The 27,008-nt window shown below is 42.2% G+C and overlaps 2 protein-coding genes across 3 annotated transcripts in view; one reads left to right on the forward strand and one right to left on the reverse strand.

Annotated features, from left to right (window-relative positions):
* The window catches only part of PDE7A (phosphodiesterase 7A), a 139,237-nt gene that overhangs the window by 14,678 nt on the left and 97,551 nt on the right, over positions 1 to 27,008 (forward strand). The window lies entirely within an intron of this gene.
* Positions 10,411 to 11,066, reverse strand: RPL13A (ribosomal protein L13a). The gene is given in 1 exon segment (XM_073329396.1): positions 10,411 to 11,066. A coding segment is annotated over 1 exon segment (615 nt). The 3' UTR covers positions 10,411 to 10,451.

Below are 27,008 nucleotides of genomic sequence, written 5' to 3' on the forward strand. Positions count from 1 at the left end.
TGTCAACTATTACCTTGTCTTAACTCCATTTTTGGGTCGGATGAGAGGTTTGCAGCAGAGCAACTTTCACAATATCAAGACACCTTAGATTTCCTGGAGCAACGTCACTAGAGTTCCATGTCTGATTATGGTATGAATAGTGCAGTGATCACACTAGTTTAGCTCTTTCTAGTGTGGACAAAAATCTAGTATCCATGCAGGCTGTTCTGCATTCCTAGTTTTTTAAACTGTGAACTCTGGGGTATTGTTGACATCTACGAGCCCTTGTAATGACAGACAGTTTTCCTTAGGTGGTTTGGGTCTTGTTTGTCAGGACAGATCTAGAGGGTAGTTTTGATCAATTTTTCATTTATACCAAGAGTGCTGTCCTGTAGAATACTGCAAAGTTCTGTACTGGCACTCCTGTTCAACTTGTGTTACAGAGCCATTGGAGAGATAGTAGGACCCTGTGGCTTAAGCTACACTACTTTCAGTGTGATGAATGACAGTATCATTTTTCACTGGGCCTAGACCAGTGGTGGGCAACCTGCGGCCCGCCAGGCCAATACGCTGGCAGGCCGTGAGACAGTTTGTTTACATTGACCGTCTGCAGGCACAGCCGTCCGCAGCTCCCATTGGCTGGGAACGGTGAACCGTGGCCACTGGGAGCTGCGGGCAGCTGTGCCTGTGGATGGTCATTGTAAACAAACTGTCCTGCAGCCTGCCAGCAGATTATCCTGATGGGCTGCAGGTTGCCCACCACTGGCCTAGACAGTGTATTTAATCAATTTTCCTGAACAGAGACAGCAGTTTGGACTGAAGCTCAGTCCAGATAAAACAGGTTATCAGTTGGATTGGAAGTGCAGGGGAAGCACCAGTAGAAGTAGTCAAATTTATATCTGTTTCCCGAACTGAAGGAGATACTAGCAAAGTTACTCTTGGGGGAATTCTGTCACCTGTGCATGTGCAGAATTCACATCCCCTGCATATTTTTTTCTCTGCAGAAAATACATTCTGCCAGCAAGGCACTGCAGTTATGCCTTTTGCCCACCAGGGGCTGCTAAGATGCCAGAACAGAGGGCAGCTGGTTCATGGGTCATAGCAGTCAGCAGCTGATAGGGAGGAAGAGAGGCTGCATTCCTCACAGTGCCCTTCCCATGTGTCTGGCCAGGTGAGGAGGCACTGGATACCATAGGGACAGATAGAGCTGGCTGCACTGGGTTACTGGGGAGTCACATAGACTGGGATTCAGAAAGGCTAGTGGGGGGGACTGACTGGGGTGGGGGCTGAATGGGCCTGCAGGGCCATATGGGGACAGGAGATGGCTGAGTGTGGGTGCAAGGACAATGGGGGTGGAGGTGCATGGGTGCTGGGGGTGACTGGGGGTACAGGGACACATGAGGATGGGGAAGGGTGGTGCATGGGGACAGAGGGAAGGTGGGGTGCAGGGACACGGGGACAGGGGTAGATGTGCCTGACTGAATAGGAGAGTCTAGGTTTACATGGGGGAGACTCTCCAAATCCCTAACAGTCATGTGTCGTCTTCCACCCCTCCTCCCCCGCCCTCCCAAAAAAGCCCTGTTCCATACTTCTCACACAAACACCCAACAACCCTCCACGTTCACTACCAGGCTCCTTCCCAGCAATTACTTCCCTTTTCCTCAGCTCCTCTGTTACCCCTGACTCCCTCAAGCTTCTGCCCTGCTTCTGAGGGGTGTGGGAAACATGTTTCTGTATTGTAGTTTACATAAAAATGGCCCTACTGGGTCAGACCAAAGGTCCATTTAGCCCCATATCCTGTTTTCTGACGGTGGCCAGTGCCAGGTGCCCCAGAGGGAATGAATAGAACAGGTAATCATCAAGTGATCCATCCCCTGTTGTTCATTCCCAGCTTCTGGCAAACAGAGGCCAGGGACATCATTCCTGCCCATCCTGGCTAATAGCCATTGATGGACTTATCGTCCATGAATTTATCTAGTTCTTTTTTGAACCCTGTTACGGTCTTGGTCTTCACAACACCCTCTGGCAAGGAGTTCCACAGGTTGACTGTGCAGTGTGTGAAGAAATACTTCCTTTTATTTGTTTTAAATCTGCTGCCTATTAATTTCATTTGGTGACCCCTAGTTCTTGTGTTATGAGAAGTAGTAAACAATACTTCCTTATCTACTTGTAGTAGATAGTTTATATGTATTATTACTTAAAGTTCTGTATTAATATGCCTAGTAAGGAATGTATTTGTCTAAAAGCATTTCCTGAATCTTTTTTGTTGTCTGTATTGTTACAGACATACTTGTTAACAGGTGTTTTGAAATAAATTACCAAAATAAATGAAATTGGCATGATTATATAGTGTTATTGACAAAATATGTAGAATTTTGTAGAATTTTTAATTTTTTGGCACACAATTTCCCCAGGAGTACAAAGTGTACTTAGGTTTGTGTGTTGGGTCGTCTTGGATATTGAGATGTACAGGCAGTCCACATAACAGGAGTGCCTAACAGCTTTATTCCTCATAAGAACGGCCACACTGGGTCAGACCAAAGGTCCACCAAGCCCAGTATCCTGTCCTCTGACAGTGGCTACTGTCAGGTGCCCCAAAGGGAATGAACAGACAGGTTATCATCAAAAAGAAAAGGAGTACTTGTGGCACCTTACAGACTAACCAATTTATTTGAGCATAAGCTTTCGTGAGCTACAGCTCACTTCATCGGATGCATTCCATCAAGTGATCCATGCCCTGTCACCCAATCCCAGCTTCTGGCAAACAGAGGCTAGGGACACCATCCCTGCCCATTCTGGCTAATAGCCATCTGGCTATTTTCCATGAATCTGTTTAGCTCCCCTCTGAATCCTCATCTGTGTTCAATGATAAGGTTATAACTTTCTCTCTAGATGAGAGGGAGGAAAAATGGTCCCGTGGTTAGGACACTATCCTAGGGCTTGGATGATAGGGTTCAATTCCTTGCCCTGCCCCAGATTTCTGTGTAACCTTGGGCAAATCACTCAGGCTATGTCTACACTGCAGACCTTATAGCGACACAGCTCTACTGCAGCAGCTGTGCCTCTGTAAGGTCTCCCATGTAGCCACTCTATGCTGGCAGAAGAGAGCTTTCTTGTTGGCATAATTAAACCACCCCTAATGAGCAGCAGTATCTATATCATTGGAAGAGTGTCTCCCAGTGACATAGTACTGTCCACACCAGTACTTTTGTTGGTTGGGGGTGTTTGGTTTTTTTCCACACCTCTGACCAACAAAGGTTGGGCCAACAAAAATGCCAGTGTAGACAAAATCTTTGCCTCTCTGTGCCTTAGTTCCCCATCTATAAAGTGAGGATAATACTTGCCTACCTCACAGGGGTGTTGTGAGCATAAATACATAAAAGATTGTGAAGTGCTTTGAGATCTACTGATGAAAAAGGGCTATGAGAGCTGGTATTATATGATTTATTATGATCACTACTGTTGTTCACACCTCTGTCACATCAGAATAGATTATTGTAATGAATTCTGCTCTGTACGATAACTGAAGACCAGAAATTCCAGTCAGCAGAGAGTGCAGTTACCAGCTCCTTTAATAGTGTCTTGCAAGGATCACATTGCACCTGTGCTCATTGATTTGAACTTGATTTGAATAGTTTTCCAGGTGCATTTGAAGTGTTGGTTTTAGCTTACAGAGGCTAAGATGTTTGGGCTCTAGCAGCCTTGTTGCTCACTCTCTTCTTGCAGTACTATGACAATTTGAGATCACTAATGCTCTCAAGCTAAAAGCTTACACATGAAGGGAGCTTGTGTGGTTTTTTAATGTGGCCCTTGATTCAAATTTATTTTCATCTTATCAAAACTAGTTTGAGCCAAGAGGTCTTCATTTGTGTTCATTTGCCTATCCGCTGAGTAAAGCAGAGGTCTTATGAAAATAGTATGTGATCATGTAATAAAAAACGGTCATAATGCCGAATTTCTTAGTTCTGACTTAAAATGTAAGCACACAAGGAAGCTGAATTAAGGTTGCATGACATTTCGCAATGTCTGAGTGTTTGTTTGAATTTATACCCATAACGTTCTTTTAACATAGTCTTTGAATGTAATATGGCATGAAGAAGTAAAAGGCCAACACAAACATTCTGTTTCTTGTCCTATCTTTGGTGCAAAATGTCACTGTGCTCAGATAATGTTTGTTGAGAGCTCCAGCTCTTTATTAATTTTCTCTAAATGATTTCAAAGGTTAAATAAATATCAGAATTCTGAAATGAGTGTATGTTACTGAAAAAATCCCTCGGCTCCTTAAACTGAGGTAAAACTCACAATTCAGTATCATTTTGAGACCCCGTAACAACCAGGTTTTGTTCCTTCTCCACAGTGATGTTTTCCAGTGGAATGGTATGCTGCTTCTTCCACTACATAAATGATGTTCAGGCTATAATCGTCTATTCTTGCTCTTCTTTCTCATTCTCTTGCTGTGGTTACCACTGCTTATCTTTCCAATCATTTATTTTTCCCAAAGAAGAAGCAGTAATGTATGAGCTAATTTTTTTCTTTTGTTCTGAAAAACCAACTTATATTTCAGACCAGAGCAATCACATGTTCATATTCTGTTTCTACCTTATGTCTCTTTTCAGTTTTCTTAATTTTTTCTTCTTATGCTCCTTCCCACTCTTCCTTCTTGCTTGATTGTCTGTTATGTAACTCCATTTTACTGATTTCTTTTATTCTTTGTATTCTGTGAGCTGCTAAATGTAACTTGTCAAAATCGTGAGCACAACTGAGCAATGTAGGAGTGAGGTGTGGAAAACTGCTTTGGGTGGGGGTGGGAATCAGCACAGGAGAGTTGGAACATGTAGGGATGGAGGGGCATGCATGGACTATGGTATGTAGGAAAGTTGGGGTAGCTGAGACAAAAAATACCAGCACAACTGAGTTTGTTACTCGGCAGGTCACAAACTAAAAAAAAAATTTTTAATAAAAAAAATTATACTGGACAGGTACATCTGTTAATTTTGAGCCATAAACAGGGTGTCATCTTAACTCAGAATTTTTTTAAAGATGATTTTTTTTTTCTCTTGCAATGTTCCTTGACAATTTGTTTCCAGTTACAGCTTGTTTATAGTATAGGTTTCAGTGAGCTGATATTTAAGAATCTGTAACAGAACACTCCAATTTCTTTACTTCACGAGAGATTTTTTCCCCCACAAGAAACAAAGTGATGGCATTTTGATTAGAGCCCTAATTGATTGTGATGCTACAGAAGTTATCCTGTTGTAGAGTTGCTGAATGTCTCCACACACGTATGCTCTTTGCTATAAGGTTGTTACACTGTTGGACTTCCAATGTTTACACTGAGGTGGAAGCTAAAAGATGTTTAAATTAGATTTTCTGTTGGGCATTCTTTGGAAGACCATAGAATAGATTAGGTATAGAAAGGAAAAATTAGTGGTACTCTCCCTAAGTTGGCCCATGATGTCACTTATAAGAACCGCCATACCGAGTCGGACCAGTGGTCCATCTAGCCCAGTATTCTGTCTTCCAACAGGTTTCAGCGTAACAGCCGTGTTAGTTTGTATTTGCAAAAAGAAAAGGAGTACTTGTGGCACCTTAGAGACTAACCAATTTATCTGAGCATAAGCATTGAGGGTAATGTAGAAAGTGGTGTTGGAGAGCTGCCGAGCAGCCTCTTGTTCATATTCTGACCTATTCATGATGACAACAGCACCTCCTTTGTCAGCCTTTTTGATTATGATGTCAGAGTTGTTTCTGAGGCTGTAGATGGCATTGTGTTCTGCACGGCTGAGGTTGTGGGGCAAGTGATGCTGCTTTTCCACTATTTCAGCCCGTGCTATTCAGGGGACACGATCACAGGGTCTAATAACATCAGCCACACTATCAGAGGCTCATTCACCTGCGCATCTACCAATGTGATATATGCCATCATGTGCCAGCAATGCCCCTCTGCCATGTACATTGGTCAAACTGGACAGTCTCTACGTAAAAGAATAAATGGACACAAATCAGATGTCAAGAATTATAACATTCATAAACCAGTCAGAGAACACTTCAATCTCTCTGGTCATGCGATTACAGACATGAAAGTTGTGATATTACAACAGAAAAACTTCAAATCCAGACTCCAGTGAGAGACTGCTGAATTGGAATTCATTTGCAAATTGGATACAATTAACTTAGGTTTGAATAGAGACTGGGAGTGGCTGAGTCATTATGCAAGGTAACCTATTTCCCCTTGTTTTTTCTACCCCCCCCCCCCCGACGTTCTTGTTAAACCTAGATTTGTGCTGGAAATGGCCCACCTTGATCATCATACACATTGTAAGGAGAGTCATCACTTTAGATAAGCTATTACCAACAGGAGAGTGGGTTTGTGTGTGTGGTGGGGGGTGGGGAGAAAACCTGGATTTGTGCTGGAAATGTTCCACCTTGATTATCATACACATTGTAAGGAGAGTGATCACTTTAGATAAGCTATTACCAACAGGAGAGTGGGGTGGGGGAGAGAAAACCTTTTTGTAGTGATAATCACCCATTTTTTCATGGTTTGTGTGTATAAAAACGTCTTCTGTACTTTCCACAGTATGCATCCGATGAAGTGAGCTGTAGCTCACGAAGGCTTATGCTCAAATAAATTGGTTAGTCTCTAAGGTGCCACAAGTACTCCTTTTCGTTTTGTCTTCCAACAGTGGCCAGTGCCAGGTGCTCCAGAGGGAATGAACAGAACAGGTAATCATCAAGTGATCCATTCCCACTTCTGGCAAGCAGAGGCTAGGGACACTTCAGAGCATAGTTTTGCATCCCTAATAGCCGTTGATGGACCTATCCTCCATGAACTTATCTAGTTCTTTTTTGAACCCTGTTATAGTCTTGGCCTTCACAACATCCTCTGGCAAAGAGTTCCACAGGTTAAATGTGAATTGTGTGAAGAAATACTTCTTCACGCATAGTTCTTGTGTTATGAGAGAGTAAATAACACTTCCTTATTTATTTTCTCCAAACCAGTCATGATTTTATAGACTTCTGTCAGATCCCTCCATTAGTTGTATCTTTTTCAAGCTGAAAAGTCCTAGTCTTATTAATCTCTCTTCATATGGAAGCTGTTCCATACCCCTAATAATGTTTGTTACCCTTTTCTGTACTTTTTCCAATTCTTCTTTTCTTTCCTTTATGCCAGCAGGACAGTGGGGTGGGAGGAGGTATTGTTTCATATTCTCTGTGTATATATAAAGTCTGCTGCAGTTTCCACGGTATGCATCCGATGAAGTGAGCTGTAGCTCACGAAAGCTCATGCTCAAATAAATTGGTTAGTCTCTAAGGTGCCACAAGTACTCCTTTTCTTTTTGCGAATACAGACTAACACGGCTGTTACTCTGAAACTTTTCCTGGTGAGGGTCTCAGCAGCAGCACGAAGAGTTGGGAGAACCAGATCTCCCTTTCCTCTGCAACAGATTCCAGCTCCTCCTGGGGGATTCCCAAACATTCCCAGGCCAGCCAGGAGATACCTCTACAGCTTCTCCTGGGTCAGCCTTGAGGCCTCCTCCCAGTGAGATATGCCTGGTAGAGTTTCAAAGGAAGCCTCCCGGGGGAATCTTTTATCAGGTGCTCAAACCACCTCAATTCCAGTACATCTGCTTTTTTTTTTTTATGTGGGGCAACTACATCTGCACACAGTATTCAACATGTGGGGGTACCATGGATTTATATAGAAGCAATATGATATTTTCCATCTTACCACCTCTCCCTTTCCTAATAATTCCCAACATTCTGTTAGCTTTTTTGACTGCTGCTGCTATACATTGGATGGATGTTTTTAGAGAGCTATCCACGAAGACTCCAAGACCTCTTTCTTGAGTGGTAACAGCCAATTTAGACCCCATAATTTTATATGTATAGTTAGGATTATGTTTTCCAACTCTGCATTTATCAAATAAATAATTATATTTAAATAGGGTCAGGATCATGGTATTGAAAGGAATCCACAGGGTAAGATTGGTATTCTGTCTGGGTCTGTGGTAAACAGTATATATTTAACTAATACATTGCTTCTTCTTTTCTGATAACAGTGCATTTGCTGTTTAGTTTTTTGAAGGCTTCTTTTGCTTTTCATGTGCACAAAGTCTGTTGTGTGTCAGTATTTTTCTATAAGTCCTCCACCACATTTTAATTCCACCTTTATTTTTGCTTTAGTTTAGTGATATCCTAAGTTTTTCATACTTTCATATCTATTATATCATTTAACCTTTCTCTGCTTCTTTATTTGCTATTAACGTTGAATAACCTTACAGTAAACTCATCAACCCACTCCTTGTTTTTGTTGTTGTGTGTTTTGGTTGTTTTTTGTTTTGGCAAAAAACTTGTCAGAGATCTCATCCACCGTGTGTTGTGGACTGAAAATATAACACGTTCTCAGGCTGTGATATTTCTTACGTCTAGACCAGGGATTGGCAACCTTTGGCTTGCAGCCCGCCAGGGTAAGTCCCCTGGCGGGCTGGGCCAGTTTGTTTACCTGCCGCGTCTGCAGGTTCAGCCGATCGCCGCTCACACTGGCCGTGGTTCGCCGCTCCAGGCCAATGGGGGCTACTGGAAGCGGCGGGGCTTTCCGCAGCCCCCATTGGCCTGGAGCGGCGAATCTCCTGAGGACAGATTCAGATCTCTTCAGTCAATGGCAAATGACCTAAAATTTAATGCAACAATGTGTACATGTCTGGGACTTAGGCCATTTATTTAAATATTTTGGGATGTTTTCTACACTTTCCAATGTATTGATTTCAATTACAACACAGAATACAAAGTGCATAGTACTCACTTTACATTTATTTTTGATTACAAGTATTTGCACTGTAAAAAACCAAAAGAAATAGTATTTTTCAATTCACCTAATACAAGTACTGTAGTGCAATCTCTTTATCATGAAAGTTGAACTTACAAATGTAGAATTATGTACAAAAAACCTCTGCATTCAAAAAATAAAACAATGTAAAACTTTAGAGCCTGCAAGTCCACTCAGTCCTACTTCTTGTTCAGCCAATCACTCAGACAAACAAGTTTGTTTACATTTGCAGAAGATAATGCTGTCTGCTTCAGGTGACACCGTAAACAAGAAAGTGAGAACAGGCTTTTGCATGGCACTGTTGTAGCTGGCATTACAAGATATTTACGTGCCAGATGCGCTAAAGATTCATGTGTCTCTTCATGCTTCAGCCACCATTCCAGAAGACATGCATCCATGCTAATGATGGGTTCTGCTCGATAACGATCCAAAGCAGAGGGGGGCTGTCAGGGAGGGCCAGTGTTAGACTCGCTGGGGCCCAGAGAAGAAAGCTGAAGCCCAACCACATGGAGCTGAAGTCCAGGGCCCTGAGCCCCGCCACCCAAGGCTGAAACCGAACTTAGCTTTGTGGGGGCCCCTGTGGCATGGGGCCTCAGACAGTTGCCCTGCTTGCTACTCCTTAATGCTGGCTCCGGCTTTTATATGCAGAAAACCAGTTGTTGTGGCACAGGTGGGCCATGGAGTTTTTATAGCATGGGGGCAGAGGGCTTGGAAAGAAAAAGGTTGAGAACCCCTGTTCTAGAGTGTAAGTCTCTGAGCATTTAGCCACTAGTGCCACTAGTGCCTCAATTTCCCCTTCCACAGAGCACGTTAGATGTGTAATGTCTTTTCTCCTGTGTACTCCAAGGCTAGTTACAGGCACTAACTGAAAAACATTAGTATCACAAGGCCTTTTAACATGAAGTGTGTTGTCATGTAATGAAATAGTATAACCATAAAGGCTTTTAGCACATAATGAGTTCTTATGTATCACTCTCAACATGTTCAAGGGTTTTTCCAAAAGATCATGCATCTTGTACATTTTTATAGTTTTTGGTATCCGCAACAAACTAGTCACAAGAGGTAACATGAGCATAAATAGTAACATAAAATCAATTAGAAGTGTACCTTTACAATCATTTTTTGTCATGCCTTTGGCTCAATACCATTGGGGTTTTGGCATTTTAGGGTTAACCTGTGGCTTCCATTTTGCAGGGTAAAATTTTTCTCTTCCTTCCTGTTCGGTAGGGTCAAATTCTGAGCTCACTTGCTTAACAGAATCCATTGGCTAGTTAGGTGCGTCCTCCCTGCTGACAGCTATGGGCAAGTCTTTCTCTCCCCTGTCAGGTAATTTGCATCAACACAGACACTAGCTTGTTTACCAGTTTTCAGATTCTTAACCATTTCCAATTCCAAGGCTGGACTCTGTCTTAAAGAGATAACATTCATTTTTACTAGCATGTTAGACTCAAGGTTTTTTTGTCCTTCCATTACCAACCTCTGCTTCCATATGGAATCAGATGTCAAGTGCACTAAGACTACAAGACATATCCAAAGTGTCTAGAGATGGAAGTATGCCTGCCATCCCCTGTGTTCTCGAGAGATTAATTGCACAACTGTCCTTTTTTGAAGTGGAGGGGCTGGTTTTATTGAGGTTCAAGGCTCAGACCAAGATGCCGTATTGCTTCAGCACGTCAGTGTATCTGGCGATCTGGCCTTCCACGTTCTTCTCCGCCTGCTTCTGCAGTTTCATCAGCTGCTGCTTCTTGTTGTAATGCAGCTTGGCTTTCTCCTTGTGTTTCTCCTCGAGGGTCGAGGTGATGGCTTGGTACTTCCAGCCAACATCATGGGCCAGGTGCCGCAGGAAGGTGAACTTGCGTGTCGGCTTCAGGCGTACGACTTTCAGAGCAGCGGGTACCACCATCCATTTCCTCTTGTCGTATGGGGGTGGAATCCCATCAAAGACCTTCAGTCTCTCCCGGGCGACCTGGCCTTGCTTGGTCTTGTGGGGCAGCATCCCTCGGACCGTGTGCAAGAAGATGTGGCTGAGGGCGCGGAAGTGGTAGGGCCCGCAGGACGGGTTGGTGTTCATGCATTTGCGGAGAAAGGCCAGGTACTTCAGTTTGTTGCAGTAGAAGTTCCAAGAGATGTTGATCCCGTCGCATCACACCACCACCACCACCTTGCACCCCAGCAGGACCTGCTTGGCCACCATGGCTGCCAGGTGCCCCAAAAGGTGGCCGCGTCCATCGATGACCAGAACCTTGAACTCTGCCATGCTCGTGGCAGATTCAGCTACCCCCTGAACCTGAGACACAGACTGTTCACTTAGAGAATACATTTATGTTCCAATAACATTGTCTCCCCAACAAGCTGGTCAAGCTTATAGGGCTGTTCAAATTCCCTAACAATATTCATTCCATCTAAAACCTTTTTAAAGCTATCCATACTGGGTCTTTCTAAAGCTGAGTCAGTGGATCCATTTTCAACAGAAAAATTCTGGCTGTTAGGAACTGAAACAAATCTCTCATAAAATAAACTGTTGCCTTCTACGGACAGAAAATCATCTTTATCTACCTCAATTCACTTTCACACCCTTCAGTTACAGCAAATTGCTTGCAAAAACTGCCATGAGGTTTCTTCTCTTAGGAGCTTCTTTAAGCAACAATTCACCTTTATCTTGCTCCACAGAAGCGTTGCTCTGCTGAGCCACCACCAACTCCTGAGTTTCACTTACACCCAGAATCCTCTCTGGCCCATTAGGAGGATTTTTACACAACCTTCTTTCAGGTAAGCTGCTAGTGGTAATGCCCACAAGGTATTTAGCCTGCACATCTTGGAGGGACTATTCAAGTTAAGTAGCCCATCAAAAGAACACTTACAATGGAAGATGCCCATCTACACTGAATGGACTTTCCTGTGAAAGTTCCACCTGAAATATAGGTAATGGCTTCTGTTATGACTAAGCAAAATCATGCATGGACATGTGACTTACCCATGTGACTCCAGACACCATCTTGTTCCCTGTAATTTTCCACTAGCTGTGCTGAGAGCTTTGTTTGAAACAATGGATTTCCCTTTGCGTGGCAGAAGCTATAAAAGGCCCTGGAAACATCTCCAATTTGCCTCTTTCCTGCTCAAATATCTGGATAATGAACTTATACCAGAGGGAGCATTCTAACAAAGGGACTGAAGACCTAGAAGCAACCAGAGACTTAACAAGCCAGCAGTTTATTCCATCACTACTACAAGTCTGAACCAAGAACTTTGCAATTGTTGTATGTATTTGATTTCTTTAACCAATTTTAACTCTCTCCTTTCTTTTTATAAATAAACCTTTAGATTTTAGATACTAAAGGACTGGCAACAGTGTGATTATTGGGCAAGATCTGAGTTATATATTGACCTGGGTGTGTGGCTGGCCCTTTGGGATCAGAAGAACCTTTTTATTTGATGAATTTGGTTTTAAAGAACCACCCATCTGTAAGTCTAGTGTTTTTGGTGGTGATACAAGGACTGGAATACCTAAGGAAACTGCTTACCTGAGTTCTTGTTAGCAATTGTGGTGAAACCAATTTTTTTTTTTTTTTTTGTAGCTGGTTTGATATATCTTATGGGAGAATAATGACTAGTTTTGGGGTGTGTCTGCCCTATTTCTTAGCAGTTTGTCCTGAATTTGGTATTCTCAGTTGTGACCCATGGAGGCATGGTGACAGACATGTTCACTCCAAAGCACGACACAAAATGCACAAATATCTGCTTCACGGGAGCATGAATCTGGGGTCACCACCAGTTTTTTTTGTTCAATTTTTTGTCTTTTTTTTTGGTGGTCTTAAGGACTTCTATGTGCCTTCCCACCAGTTCTTTTGATCCTTGGGGTATCAAAAATCAGACAGGACAAGGCTGTGGTCATCGTGATAACCACTTCATGGCTAAGACACTTTTGGACCTATTGCAGATGTCCAATTAGCCTCCTGTACACCTCCCAATCTGCCTGGACATAAGATCTCAGAACTGTGGTCAGATACTGCACTCAGACCCCATAGTCATCACACTTGAAGGCCTGGATGTTGGCTGGTTGAGCATTACTGATGGAGTGCTCCTTACAGGTTCAGGAAGTTCTACCAGCAGAAAACCTTCCATCAGGATGACTTACTCCCTGAAATGGAAAAGATGGGGAGCCCAAAGCAATATGGACCCAGTAGTAGTCCCAATACCAAGGATCCTTGACACTATGTTGCTCCTGAATCAGGCAGGACTGGTATTTAATTCTCTCAAGATCCACCTGGCAGCAATATTGGCATGTCATGCTCTGGTATTTTTTCTCTTATCTGATGGTATGGAAAATTCCTCAAAAAACCTCCTTCATAGTTATCTTCTGGTTAGGGGTCTGACCCACAAGTGGGATCTCAACAGCCTCCTCCTAAAACTTGTGGAATCACTCCTTTTGAATCACTGTTGGAGTGCTCATTAGACCCTTTTGTCATCAAGATAGTCTTCCTGGTTGCCATCACCTCAGCACGGAGAGTCAGTGTGTGCCAAGACTGCCTTACATATCCTACCTAAGGGATAAGATGGTGTTGAGACTACATCCCAAGTTCAGCCTGAAGATGGTCTTGGACTTCCATTTTAATTAATCATTTTGCCAGTCTTCTCGAAGTCATGCACTATGCTGGAAGAGCAAAAACTGTACTTTGGACAAGCCTAGAGCTTTGTTCTAATACCTTATTAAGGCTAGGCCTTTCCAGCTGTCCCCTTGCTTCTTTGTGGCTATTTTCCTGCTCATCTAAAAGCCAAGCCATCTTGGCTTTTACAGTGAATCTCCAAGTGAATAACATGGTGCGTTTCCACTTGCTATCACCTGGCTGGTGAACGTCTTCCTCCAAACATCAAGAAATGCTCTATCAGGGTGTAGACAGCATCTTCTACCTGCTTCAGGAACATTTCAATCTGAGATCTGCAATTTGGAGCAACCCACTGACATTTGTCAAATATGTCCTTGACATAATGGCAGCCAGGTCAGATGTCAATGTCAGGAAAAACAGCATTGCATTAATTTTTTTTGACTGATACAGCTGAAACTCTACACTCCCACCATTCAGCCAAGGAGAATCCTGTTTGCCAGTCCACTAGAGTGGGACCCAATTCTGACACACATTTGAAGAAAGATCAGTTACCCTAAAGTAACTGTGTTTCTTCAAGATGTTTGTGTGGATCCCACATCCTGCCCTCCATCCCTGCGTTCTGGAGTCTCAGCCAGCCTGGCTTTGAATTGTTGCATACAACCCATCATTTATACCCTTGTATTGGAACATGAAGATTCACGGAGCACATGCATAGTCATAATGGACATGTGTTTATCCAAATAAACAAAAACCCTCCAGTCTCATATGCATAGGGTGCCTGTTTATCTGTAGTGGGATCCACAAAGACTGCAACATCTCAAAGAACCACACTTAAGTTAGGCTAAAGAACCTAAGCATTTTTATTACTGGACATATTTCAAACTCACCTTTCAGATTGAAATTTTCCAGATCTGGTCTCAGAGTGAATTTAAAAAAAAAATTAGCAAAAATGAGTCTGCAGTTTGGGTGTGGTGAATCCTAGTCAAGCACTCCATTGTGACCACTCAGACCGCTGTGAGAGGAATTGAAGCATCTGGATCAGCAGGTGTTTTTAAGATTCCCCGAATCTTCAACATTGCAGCCGTGTTTCCTCCCTTGGCCTCTCTGGCATGCTTCTTAGAGCACTGACTCTGTTTGCTAGCCCTTCACAGAAACTGAGTCCCTCAACTCACCTAATTTAGGCCCCAAGGACCAGTGCTGACTTCCCCAAGATACCTCAGTAATCTAAACGTGCCCTATCCTAGAATCTCAGATGAGATCTTCTGGATTACAGTTAAACTTTTTCGGGAGACACGTGACAGTTGTGAAGAACTACTCCTGGGGGAAATTCACACATGCAGAATTCATGTGCCCCAAAGAGTCTCACCCCCCCGCCACCACAGAAAATGGATTCTGCTGGAGAGGTGCTGCAGTTATACCTTTCACCCACCCAGGGGCTGCTGTGGCATCAGAACAGAGGACAATCAGCTTATGGGCCAGAGCAGTCAGCCACAGATAGGGAGTGGGCACCCTGCCCGTGAGTCCAGGTACAGCCACATGGGATATGTGGGGGATGGACAGTGCAGAATATGCGGGGCTGCTGGGGATCACATAGACTGGGGTTCAGAAAGGCTAGTGGTGGGAGTAGGGGCAGCCACCCAGGAGCTAGTGGGGTGACAGTATTGAGCCAGGGGCTGAATGGAAGTGTGGGTTCAGGGCCACATGGGGATTGGGGGGTGGCGGCTGAGTGAGGGTGCAGGGACACATGGGGATGGGACAGAAGTGCCTGACTGGGAGAGGCTAGGGGTTAGCAGGGTCTGCAGGGGGAGGCTCCCTAACTATCCCCTTCATCCACCCACACCCCCTCTTCCATACTTCTCCCACCCACACCCAACAACCCTCCATGTTCACTTCCAGTCTCCCTCCCAGCATTTACTTCCTTCTTCCTCAGCTCCTCCATTACCCGACTCCCCCAAGCTTTTGCACTGCTTCTGAGGGGTGTGGGAAATACGTTTCTGTATTGTAGTTTAAATGCATTATTACTCAGAGCTCTGTTTTAATATGCTTAGTAAGGAATCTATTTGTCAAAAAAATCTCCTGAATCTTTTTTTGTTGTCTGTATTGTTACAGACATACTTGCTGACAGTATTTTTTAAATAAATTACCAAAATAATTGAAACTGGCTTGATTATATTGTTACCTTGGCAAATAAAATTTCTGCAAAATTTTACGTACTCCCCGAGAAGTAAAGAATATAATACACAGAAGCATAGCACAGATTCCAACACCATTGTTCTTTTATGCTTAACAGACAGATAGAGCACAAACATACAGATCATCAAGAACACAAACATCCTTTCCCCCTCCCTAGCTCATACATACAAAGGTTTTCCATGATACTGTGAAGTTACCATGAAATTGCTGTATCAGCCAGAATTAATAATACAGATCCAGATTAATACAGATACTTCACAAATCGTCCTGGGGGGCGAGTGCTCTCTTGCCACAATAAGAACCTGGGACAAATCTTTCAGGGAAGATGTTTACCTTACTGAATATTACTTCTACAGCACTCCTAGATATATTATTATTTGAGGTAGCTTTCTTGGACACTGCATTGCATTCAACAATCTGAAAGGATGGGAGTAAAGATCACACTAATCTCCACACCATACTTTAACACCATATTGGCCTGGATCTCCATAATTCCTATACTAATACGTTGGAGCAAATAAAGGTCTCGGGATGAATTCAGGTCATCTCAGTATTCTTGGTCTTAAGACTATCAGAAAGACTTCTCAAGTTCTTTATTTAAAAATGCAGAAACTCACATTTTATTGACCAGAGCACAGTTAATCTACTAATGCTTTGGATCCTTGTTTCTTTCTCAAATTAAACTGAAGCACTGAAGGCTGGGTTGTTGTAAATCTGAATAACTAACTGAAATACATGATATGCCTATGAAGTGAAACATATTGCATACTAGGTGACTTACTTAAGCATATTTATTCTTCAAATACCAAAGAGCTCACCTCTCTAAAATTAATAGTTTACAGTTAAATAAGTAAAAAACAAGAACACAGAATTCCATGTTAACTAGTTAAATCTACAGTTCTTTTGTTTGTGCAGTATGCTTACCAATTTTGTTTTTGCCACACTTCAAAGAAAACAGTTTGTGCTAAAAATTAGGGCTGTCAAGTGATAAAAAAAATTAATTGCGATTAATCGAGCTGTTAAACAATAACAGAATACCATTTATTTAAATATTTTTGTATATTTGCTACATTTTCAAATATATTGATTTAATTACAACACAGTAAGAATACAAAGTACTAACTTTATATTTATTTTTATTACAAATATTTGCACTGTAAAAAACAAATAGTAAGTTTTAATTCCCTAATACAGGTACTGTAGTGCAATCTCTTTATGGTGAAAGTTGAACTTACAAATGTAGAATTATAAACAAAAAAACTGCATTCAGAAATAAAACAATATAAAACTTTAGAGCCTACAAGTCCACGCAGTCCTCCTACTTGTTCAGCCAATCGCTCAGACAAACAAGTTTGTTTACATTTGCAGGAGATAATGCTGCCTGCTTCTTGTTTACAGTGTCACCTGAAAGTGAGAACAGGTATTCGCATGGCATTGTAGTAGCCTGTGTTGCAAGATATTTATGTGCCAGATGCGCTAAAGATTCATATGTCCTTTCATGCTTCAGCCACCATTCTGTAGGACATGTGTCCATGCTGCTAGTGGGTTCTGCTCAATAATAATCCGAAGTAGTACAGCCTGACGCATGTTCATTTTCGTCATCTGAGTCAGATGCCACCGCAGAAGGTTGAATTTCTTTTTTGTTGGTTTGGGTTCTATAGCTTCCGCACTGAAGTGTTGCTGTTTTAAGACTTCTGAAAGCATGCTCCACACCTTGTCACTCTCAGATTTTGGAAGGCATTTCAGATTCTTAAACCTTGGGTTGAGTGCTGCAGGTATCTTTAGAAATCTCACATTGGTATCTTTTTTGTGTTTTATCAGATCTGCAGTGAAATTTTTCTTTAAATGAACAATATAAAAGGAAATATATGGCAGAATGTGCGTAAAACAGAGCAGGAGACATACAATTCTCCCCCCAAGTAGTTCAGTCACAAATTTAATTAATGCATTATTTTTTCAGCAAGAGTCATCAGCATGGAATCATGTCCTCTGGAATAGTGGCTGATGCATGAAGGGGCAGACAAATATTTAGTATATCTGGCATATCTGTGGGGAAGGGTGAGTGACTTTCTTAAAGAGACAGTGCACTGTTTCTGAGATTTCCCTAGCTGTAGCGTCTGTCTCTCTCCCCACTCATCCCCCCATGTGCCCCATCTCCGCAGAGCAGGGGAGACGAGACAGAAGGGCTCAGGACAGAGCAGGAGAGCTTTCAGTGAGTGTCTTAAAGAGACAGCGTAGGGCGTCTTTCAGAAATGTTCCCAGCAGTCAGCACACACTTTGTGTGTATGTGTGTCTGTCACACACACACACACACGCTGACTCTGTCACACACTCAGTGTCTCTCTCTCTCTCACACACACACAGCATGAGGAAGTTCTCTCATGTTTTTGTATTAGAGAAGATGTAAGGTCTCTATCTCCTTCTGTCTTGAGCTTGTTCCTAAATTTGTTGAGGACTTAAGTTTCCCTAGCCTCCATAGTATTTCTGTATATATGAAATTTGATCTGTGGCTGTTTGCCTCAAATATCTCATTCCATAACAGCCACCAGCCCAACTCACAGGTGGTAGTGTCTTCATTTCTTCGTCAGCGGATCATTCTCTGCACAAAATACTCACATGTGGCTCGTCTCCCAAAAGCCTGACTATGATGACATTTTATTTCAGAAGACAAAGTACTCACATTCCCTTATCTCAAAGATTGGCTGATGAAGATTTAGATATCACAGAGCGTGCAATCTGTCTTGCAAAAACTTACACCCTATTTGACTCCTTAGACCAAAGGATAAACTAAGAGAAATTTACCTTTTTCATAATCAGAAGATAGTTTATTGATTCAACTACAGATTAAATGATAGCAAACGTGAAGTTGACTCCAGAAAGATTTCAAGAACTGTTCAGTCAACACAACACCCTTAAGACCTAGCTCAGATGTTCTTTATGGCTACTGGACATAGTGAATCCTCATAATCCCATTTGATTATCCCATTTTGTTCAATATCTTCATAAATGATCTGGAGGATGGTGTGGATTGCACTCTCAGCAAGTTTGCAGATGACACTAAACTGGGAGGAGTGGTAGATACACTGGAGGGTAGGGATAGGATACAGAGGGACTTAGACAAATTGGAGGATTGGGCCAAAAGAAATCTGATGAGGTTCAACAAGGACAAGTGCAGAGTCCTGCACTTAGGTTGGAAGAATCCAATGCACAGCTACAGACTAGGGACCGAATGGCTCGGCAGCAGTTCTGCAGAAAAGGACCTAGGGGTTACAGTGGATGAGAAGTTGGATATGAATCAACAGTGTGCCCCTGTTGTCAAGAAGGCCAATGGCATTTTGGGCTGTGTAAGTAGGGGCATTGCCAGCAGATGGAGGGATGTGATCGTTCCCCTCTATTCGACATTGGTGAGGCCTCATCTGGAGTACTGTGTCCAGTTTTGGGCCCCACACTATAAGAAGGATGTGGAAAAATTGGAAAGAGTCCAGCAGAGGGCAACAAAAATGATTAGGGGACTGGAACACATGAGTTATGAGGAGAGGGCTGAGGGAACTGGGGATGTTTAGTCTTCAGAAGAGAAAAATGAGGGGGGATTTGATAGCTGCTTTCAGCTACCTGAAAGGGGGTTCTAGAGAGGATGGCTCTAGACTGTTCTCAGTGGTAGCAAATGACAGAACAAGGAGTAATGGTCTCAAGTTGCAGGGGGAGATTTAGGTTGGATATTAGGAAAACTTTTTCACTAGGAGGGTGGTGAAACACTGGAATACGTTACCTAGGGAGGTGGTGGAATCTCCTTCCCTAGAAGTTTTTAAGGTCAGGCTTGACAAAGCGGTGGCTGGGATGATTTAGTCGGGGATCGGTCCTGCTTTGAGCAGGGGGTTGGACTAGATGATCTCCTGAGGTCCCTTCCAACCCTGATATTCTATGATTCTATGATAGGTTGAGAATGAGGCATCATTTGTAATCAAAGACTTTCTGCCTTTCACAACTTAGACACTATGGTGTGTTTCTCAAGATGACCTGCAGAGCTTAATGTGGTGGACAAACACTGAGGGGGTCTACTTCAAATTGCTAGTCCTTTCTGTAGTCTTTGTGATTATCTCCAAGAAAGGGTGGATGATATATTGAACTGGCTGACAGTTCAAAGCATTTGAACAATTACAGAGACCAGATTACACAAGATGTGTTGGATTTTGTCAATTCCTTCCACACATTGAAGGGAAGGTATTGCTGTTGTACTGTAAATTACCTGAGTGGGACTCTTGTCCAGTCTTCTGTGTTGATGCTTCTTTGAAATGGTGTTTGCCATCTTATCACATCTATGATATTACACCCATCCAGGCAAGGGAAACATGGTTATGGACACTGTCACTCTTTGGAAGACAGGATACTTGGTATTCTGTAATGTGGAGAAAAAACACCTCTGCAGTCTTGCTTCAGAGGGTGACAGCTTCCTTCTGACTGAACAGAGACCTACATTATTTGCATGTGTATTCTCTGATACGAACGTCTAGGGTAATCAAGAAAATCAAGTATAAAGGTTCAAATTCTATTGATAGTTGTTACGTGGAATTCATAAACAATGCGGTGCCTAGAACATCTCCTTACTAGAGCTCCAGAAAGTTTGACTCTGATGCAGTGTGCAGACATGTCCTGAGAGACTATATACTGACAGGTTTCAGAGTAACAGCCGTGTTAGTCTGTATTCGCAAAAAGAAAAGGAGTACTTGTGGCACCTTAGAGACTAACCAATTTATTTGAGCATGAGCTTTCGTGAGCTACAGCTCACTTCATCGGATGCATGCCGTGGAAACTGCAGCAGACTTTATATATACACAGAGAATATATATTTTTTTCATTTTTTCATATTCTCTGTGTATATATAAAGTCTGCTGCAGTTTCCACGGCATGCATCTGATGAAGTGAGCTGTAGCTCACGAAAGCTCATGCTCAAATAAATTGGTTAGTCTCTAAGGTGCCACAAGTACTCCTTTTCTTTTTGTATATACTGACAATATACTTAAAAAATTTCAGTTCGAAGAGAGAGACTTTTAATCTCATATTTCCCAAGTTTATATAAAGTGTACACGTTTTCTTCAAAAATTATTTAACCATTATATAATGCATAGCTGCGGTGAGGTGGACTAGGCCCAAAGGCCCCCTCCTGGAGGCAGGATGGTTCTGCCACACCCATCTCAGGAAAGGAGCAGTGGAGAGGTTCTCTAAGCAGCCTAGAGTGATTGTGAGGAACCAGCCAATCAGAGGGGCTGCCGTTACGGCCAATCAGGCCAGGAGGGCCCTATAAAAAGGAGCTACAGACCAGAGCAGTGGTTGGTTGCTGCTTAGAGCTGGAGAAGGAAGGATTGCGTGCCTGGGTGGAAGAGCAGCGGGACTATGGACAGCTAAGTCTGCTGGCAGGGACCAGGGGAGTGAGAGGCTCCTGGCTGGCTGCTAGGACTGAGCCAAAGACAGTCTTCTTGCAGGGGCCGGGGGAGCAAGATGTGTTCCTGGCTGGCTGATATGACTAAGCCAAAGAGAGAGTTTGCTAGCAGGGAGGGGGGGAGCAATGAAGGAGTTCCTGGATGGTTGTGGGGACTAGTAGGGACGGAGCCTGGGGAAGGTCATAGGATGATAGTGCCTCCAGGGAAGAAGTCCTGGGGATACAGCCCCATACCAGAGCTGGATAGGTTTAAAGACTGCAGATGCACCCAATCAGAGGGGGAGCTCACGAGAGGTGGGTGCCAACCCTGTTACAATTGCATTAATTATAATTTGCATGATTTGAGTACAAAATGCCATGTGTGTCAATGCAAATTAAAAATTACGTTTGCATCCTTGTTCTTTTCTTTCAAATACAATAGGTGAAGCATCATAATTACAGCTTTTAGAATACATACATCTTTTGTTCTGTAGTTCTTAAACGTTACTGGAGGGTATTCAAATTAAGGAACACAAGAGGCCATTCTCTTATTAATTTAGTGGTAACTAAGTGAAAATTTCAGGTTTATGTTTCTAGTGAGCCTAACTTATCTTAAAATCGAGTCTGCGGTATTTCTGGAGCAAATTAATTTGGTTGCCCCTTTTTCTAACTTAATCTATTAATAGAAAAAATGTGGGAAGGAAAACTCTTTAGTTACAAATTACTTTATAAATATAGGGTGAGGCAGCATATACTTAAATTTCCTCCACAAAAATAGACAATGGAGGATAAAGTTTAAAAATAGTCGTATCTTAAATATTTGAGCTTCCTGGAATAGATTTTGAAATTAATTTGATTTATTTCCCAACATCTAATATCACAAAATCATAATAACTTCACTGGTTAATAATAAGCTTCATTGGTTGTGCACTGTATGTATTATTTTCATTCAGTTGCCTTGAAATATGGGACTGCTCTGATATAACTCATCTCTAATCTGTAAGGAAAATTTCTGAAAGTTTCTCAAGTTATGAGAAGCATGGAAAGAGTTACTGTTTAAAAATGTTGGAAAAACAACAATTCTCTCTTCCCAGGGTTGTGGATGGGGAAATTACATATGCTTGGATTTTACTGTATTCTGTGTCTGTAAAAGGTATATTACACTTTTTTGTGTGTGTATTTTCATTTTGTTGGGCTTGTACCCCATTTGGCATTCAGTCAGGTGAATTTCTCGACAGTAAAACAGATCTGTCTGGTGGAGCAATCACTCTCGTGTCATCAGAAGACCAGTTTTTACTCCAGGTTTTTTGCTGTGATTAAAAAGTTCCGCAGGTGCTGATCTGACTCTGGACTTGTGCATCCTCATTCATACACAGAACTTATTTCAGGATAGAGTCTTGACTTCGTCGACGGATTAGAAGAGATGAAGTGCTTTTATGGTGAATCTGTCTATGTAGGGGAATCTTGGAAAGGACTCGGAAAATTGACAATCCACTTAAAGAGGGTTTCTATAAGATCACAGGGCATTTAATCAAGATACTGAAGGCATAATTGTAGGCTTTGCCAAGGATGAAGTTATTTTGTGGTTCGAGAGTGACAAGACCCCTTTTATGTTTTCCAGACGTCTGCTTGGAGGTCCACACACGTCTTTCATGAATAATTACAAAATTGATTTGCTCTTTTTCATAACAAGCTGCTTTTGGATATAGTTGAACAGTTTATGCTGCATGCTCGTAAAGTCTCTTGCAACCTTCCATCTCTACTACTTGGTTTAATATTTTATATCCACTTACACACATTCTTCTGGAATGGACAGTGGGTTTTTTTAGTGCTTGCTACTTTTTAGTCGCTCATTTGTCTGAGACTTGGGACTGTCACTTAGAATATAATTGAACACAAGGAGACATATTATTTTTGCATGTTTCACCAAAGCTACATGTATGTGATCTGAGTGTACAAATGGCTTATCTTGCAAATCAGTTTTCAGTTAAGGGGACACTCAACGTGAAATTAGTTGTCTTGCCCCCCAACCCTTCTTGGAATTTGTTTTTAAATTTCAAACCAGGTTTGTCTTTCTCTCCAGTTGCTGTGTAAATTACCCACAAAAATAGGATGTCACATACACAGGAGAGGTGTCAGGAGCTCAGATGCTTCTACTGGATATGCATGTTAAGGACGAAACTGGAGGAGAAGGATGGCCCTGCTGCTCTTGGCTCCTGCTTTCTGTAGAGGGAGACAAGAATAAGGGATCTTAGCTTGGCTACTTTTCTACTCCCTGCCCCTGTGAACTGAAATGGGGAAACCCCCGATGAATCTGTTTTGATTCCACTTCTTTTTCCAACTCTGTCTAAAGAAAGCTAATTAGGTGTCTCTTCTATTCCTTCAATATCTCCACCTCTCTTGTGAGGATAGTGTTCCCCTAATTGAAGACTCAGACCTGTGTGTGGGAGATGACCTCTCTCTAAAAGAGCAAGCTATTCTTGATCATTCTTGGATCTTTGGGATGGGTGGGGCTTCTCCATTCCTTCCTTCCTAGGTTCACCTGGTTTTTCTAATCCCTACTTTGCCCTTAGTTCCTGAAGATGGCTGCGTGGGTTGTTTCTTCCAGCCTCTGCTAAAAGTTTTTGGGGCACCATTTCAAGGTCCAGCGATTGAAGGAGTCTCCCCCAGTCTCCTTCTCAGGTTTCTTGTCCTGAGTAGGTGTCTGGGGAGTGAATAAGAATATCTAGGCTCCCAGTGCTCTTTAGTCAGTTGCAGGGGTCCAGACAAGAGGTGATTCTCCAGCATGAAACTACAAAGAGCAGGAGTAGCTCTGTTTGGGTTACCAAATAACATCACCTTGCAGAGTACATAGAATATGCATATGAGCACCTTCTACAGTCCTGCTTAAGGGTTATGTCTTTCTTGCTAATGCATAAGGCAGGAAGTGAAACAGTCAGTAAAACAGTGAAACTGACTGTACACAAAATGCTGTCAAATGCATATTATAAAACTGGAAAAGGAGAACTTTGATTTTAAGTTAACCATATTTACTACTTGTAAGAAGTATGCAAAAACCTTTAGAAAAAAAATATAATTTCAAGTTGGTGTCCCTTTTAAAAAAAAAAATTAGGTGGTAAGGAGAAATGCTTCTTTTGTTGAAACCTAATGTTATATTTTTAGTTTCAGCCAGGATGCACTAGAGGTGGTTTCAGTTTAATACCTGCAGGTTTTCCCCCATCTTTGCTTTTCATTTGCAAAAGCTAAATACTGTGTGTTCACCAAGCAACCACACCTTCTCTTACTTAAATCTCTATTTAAGCCTCTTCTGTGCTACTCACAAGAAGCTAATTTGACAGGGTTAAAATAAAACCAAATACCCGTGTTGCATCTCCATGGCTTCCTAACATGTCCTGTGTTTACGCTGCAAAATGTACAGAAAATATTTGACCACAATCCTCTTGTCAAGTACAAAACACATCATTAGTGTTGAACAAAAATGTTAGAGGTACCTGTGTGTGTGGACAATTCAGATAGTGATTTATCTAAAAGCCTGTACTGCAATTGGCTAGTAACTGAATCTGGAACATTAGTTTAAACAAAGTTAAATTACTTCTGACATAGTCAGTCTTAAACTCTTCTAGTTTATGTACCGGTTGCTTTAAGTCTTACTAAGTTTAGAGAATCTTTCTGGTACTGGTGTAAAGACCGAAATAACACATCAGTCATTCTGTCCTCTGTGCAGGAAGAATAAACAGTGTATGAGGAAGAAGTAACCTAGATTGACGTTCATATTGCAGGGTGAGGGCTGCCATTTTTCTTAAAATAAAAAAAAAAAAAATCCTAACTTCTTTTTACGTGTAAATTAAACACAAAACTGGAATACAACACCATTTTAAATCACTTTTCAGAGGACACCACATTTCAGCATGTTAAATGAAAAAACTTCCCGTAAGAGCACCTTCAGTTAAATACAACTCTCTTGTAGGTTAGTTCCTAGACCCTCCCAAAAAGCCAAATCTTAGTGTCTAATGTAAAGATGGCCCCATCTTTGAGCCTTGGAGAGCTGAGATACTTGACTTAATAGCTGTTTTCACCTAGTCAGTTTCAACAAGGCATAACAGGCAACCCCTGTCACTACTGAGAGCCAATAGCTTGGATCTTGCTCTCCTTGAAGCAACCCTGCTCTGTCCTGCACACTGTGACCTACAAACTCTGTGTCTCATGGCATTTCTAAGCAGGCAGTAAATAAAGGCGTACTTACCACCTTAGTGCCAGACAAATATCTGACTTTTTCTGCTGGGGTAGGGAGGGCCACAGAGTTTGTGTGTGAGTGGCAGCAAAATGTGGCCAGGAAGATCCCTTGTACCCCACCAACAGGTGCCTCTTAATCATACCAGCTCGCTTAGTCAAAACAAGGGAAATATTCTGCCAAAAACACTTTTTAGCAGAGTTAATTCCAGAATGTCAAGTGGCACTATATTTAAACATCTCAGAAGGATAAAATACAGTTGAGCTAAAACTAATGTAAACCTATGAAAGCTGGGAAACGCATCATGACACACATCAGCCCTGCATTGCAACCTTAACTTTGCTCTCATTGAGCAACACTCCAACTTGCCCCTGACAGATGACACAGTACTCTTCCCTTTCAGATGATATGGAGCACTGCAGGGACAGAGTATGTGAAGAACAGTCCTGCAGCATGAATCACTGTCTGTTGTGCATTGCCCAAGCATGATCCAGTTTTTAAAACGAACTTGAGTAGCTTAAACATTGTTTCTCTGAAGTGGCAGTAGGTGCTGGACTTTAGCAGAGTGCCGTCATGATGGATGTCATTTGGGGCAGATCAGTATGATAGCCTAGGTTGCTCCAGAAAAGTTGTAAGACCCAGGAAATCTTAGTGTTCCCGTCAGAAAAAGGATCTGTCAATGTCTTGTAAAGCCTTGACCAGATGACTCCAAACCTGTACCACTAAACTTGCCCTCAGGTCCTGACAAACCGTAGCAGTTTTTCGAGACAATCTGAGTAAACGTGGATTTTAGAGCCCTTGAAAAATTTAGCTATTAAACAGGAAACTCATTCCAAACTTAACAATAGTGGTGCTACATTCCCACAATAATTACAGTTTCAGGTTTTAGCAAGTTTCCAGGCTTTCTGCTGGGCCTTTCTGGCTAGTGTGCTCAGATGTAACATGTTCCAGGGTTTTAGTAGTAAAGGCTCTTGAGAATTCACTGCACACTTGATTTACTTAGGACAGTCAACTGACTGCCCTGTGTGGCGAGACTATTGGCTGAGGCCCTGGCCACACTTGGGCTCAAGTGGAGTGCTGAACTGTAACTGTTAAAACTTCGGCATGTTACATGGATAGGACCAAACTATTTAAACAGATTTAGAAAAAGCTAAGGGTTCTAAAGCCTTATTGGTCTGCTTGGGGTAGGGAGTTGAAGACAGAAATAAGTCCAATTGGTTTGGTGAGGTAGGTGTAATGAAGAAAGATTTGGTCTGTTTGGAGAAGTACATGTAACTTAAGGCATGTCTGCACTGCCTCGCAGTCCATACTACCGGGGTCTGAATTTCATTGTGCACCAAGTGCTGTGCTGTATCTCCTCTATGTGGATGCTGCAGGTGTGGACTAAAAAGTTCCTAGTTTGTATTAAAGTAGTCCTCTTCAAACAGGACCATGTTAAGATGAAGTAGGAACCTTTTAGTTTGTACCCAGAGCATCCATAAAGGGAAGTTAAACAGCAGCATTTTAGTGTTCACTGCTATTTACACCCTCATAATTTGAACTGTGGGGAAGTGTAGGCAGGCCCTTAGGCTAGGGAGCAGGGAAGAGCCATGAAAGCTTGAAACTCTGAAAAAACATTATCTTCAGAAACAAATGGCCTCTGGAATTCATTTTATGTATGCTTTCATCATTTCAAAGGCACATGTTTAATGGTTAGGCTCATTGTTACCACCTTGGTGGATATCCCACACTGGAAGTTTTTAACTTTTGGAGTTT

This window comes from Lepidochelys kempii, chromosome 2 (genome assembly GCF_965140265.1).
Source record: "Lepidochelys kempii isolate rLepKem1 chromosome 2, rLepKem1.hap2, whole genome shotgun sequence".
NCBI classification, from domain to species: Eukaryota; Metazoa; Chordata; order Testudines; family Cheloniidae; genus Lepidochelys; species Lepidochelys kempii.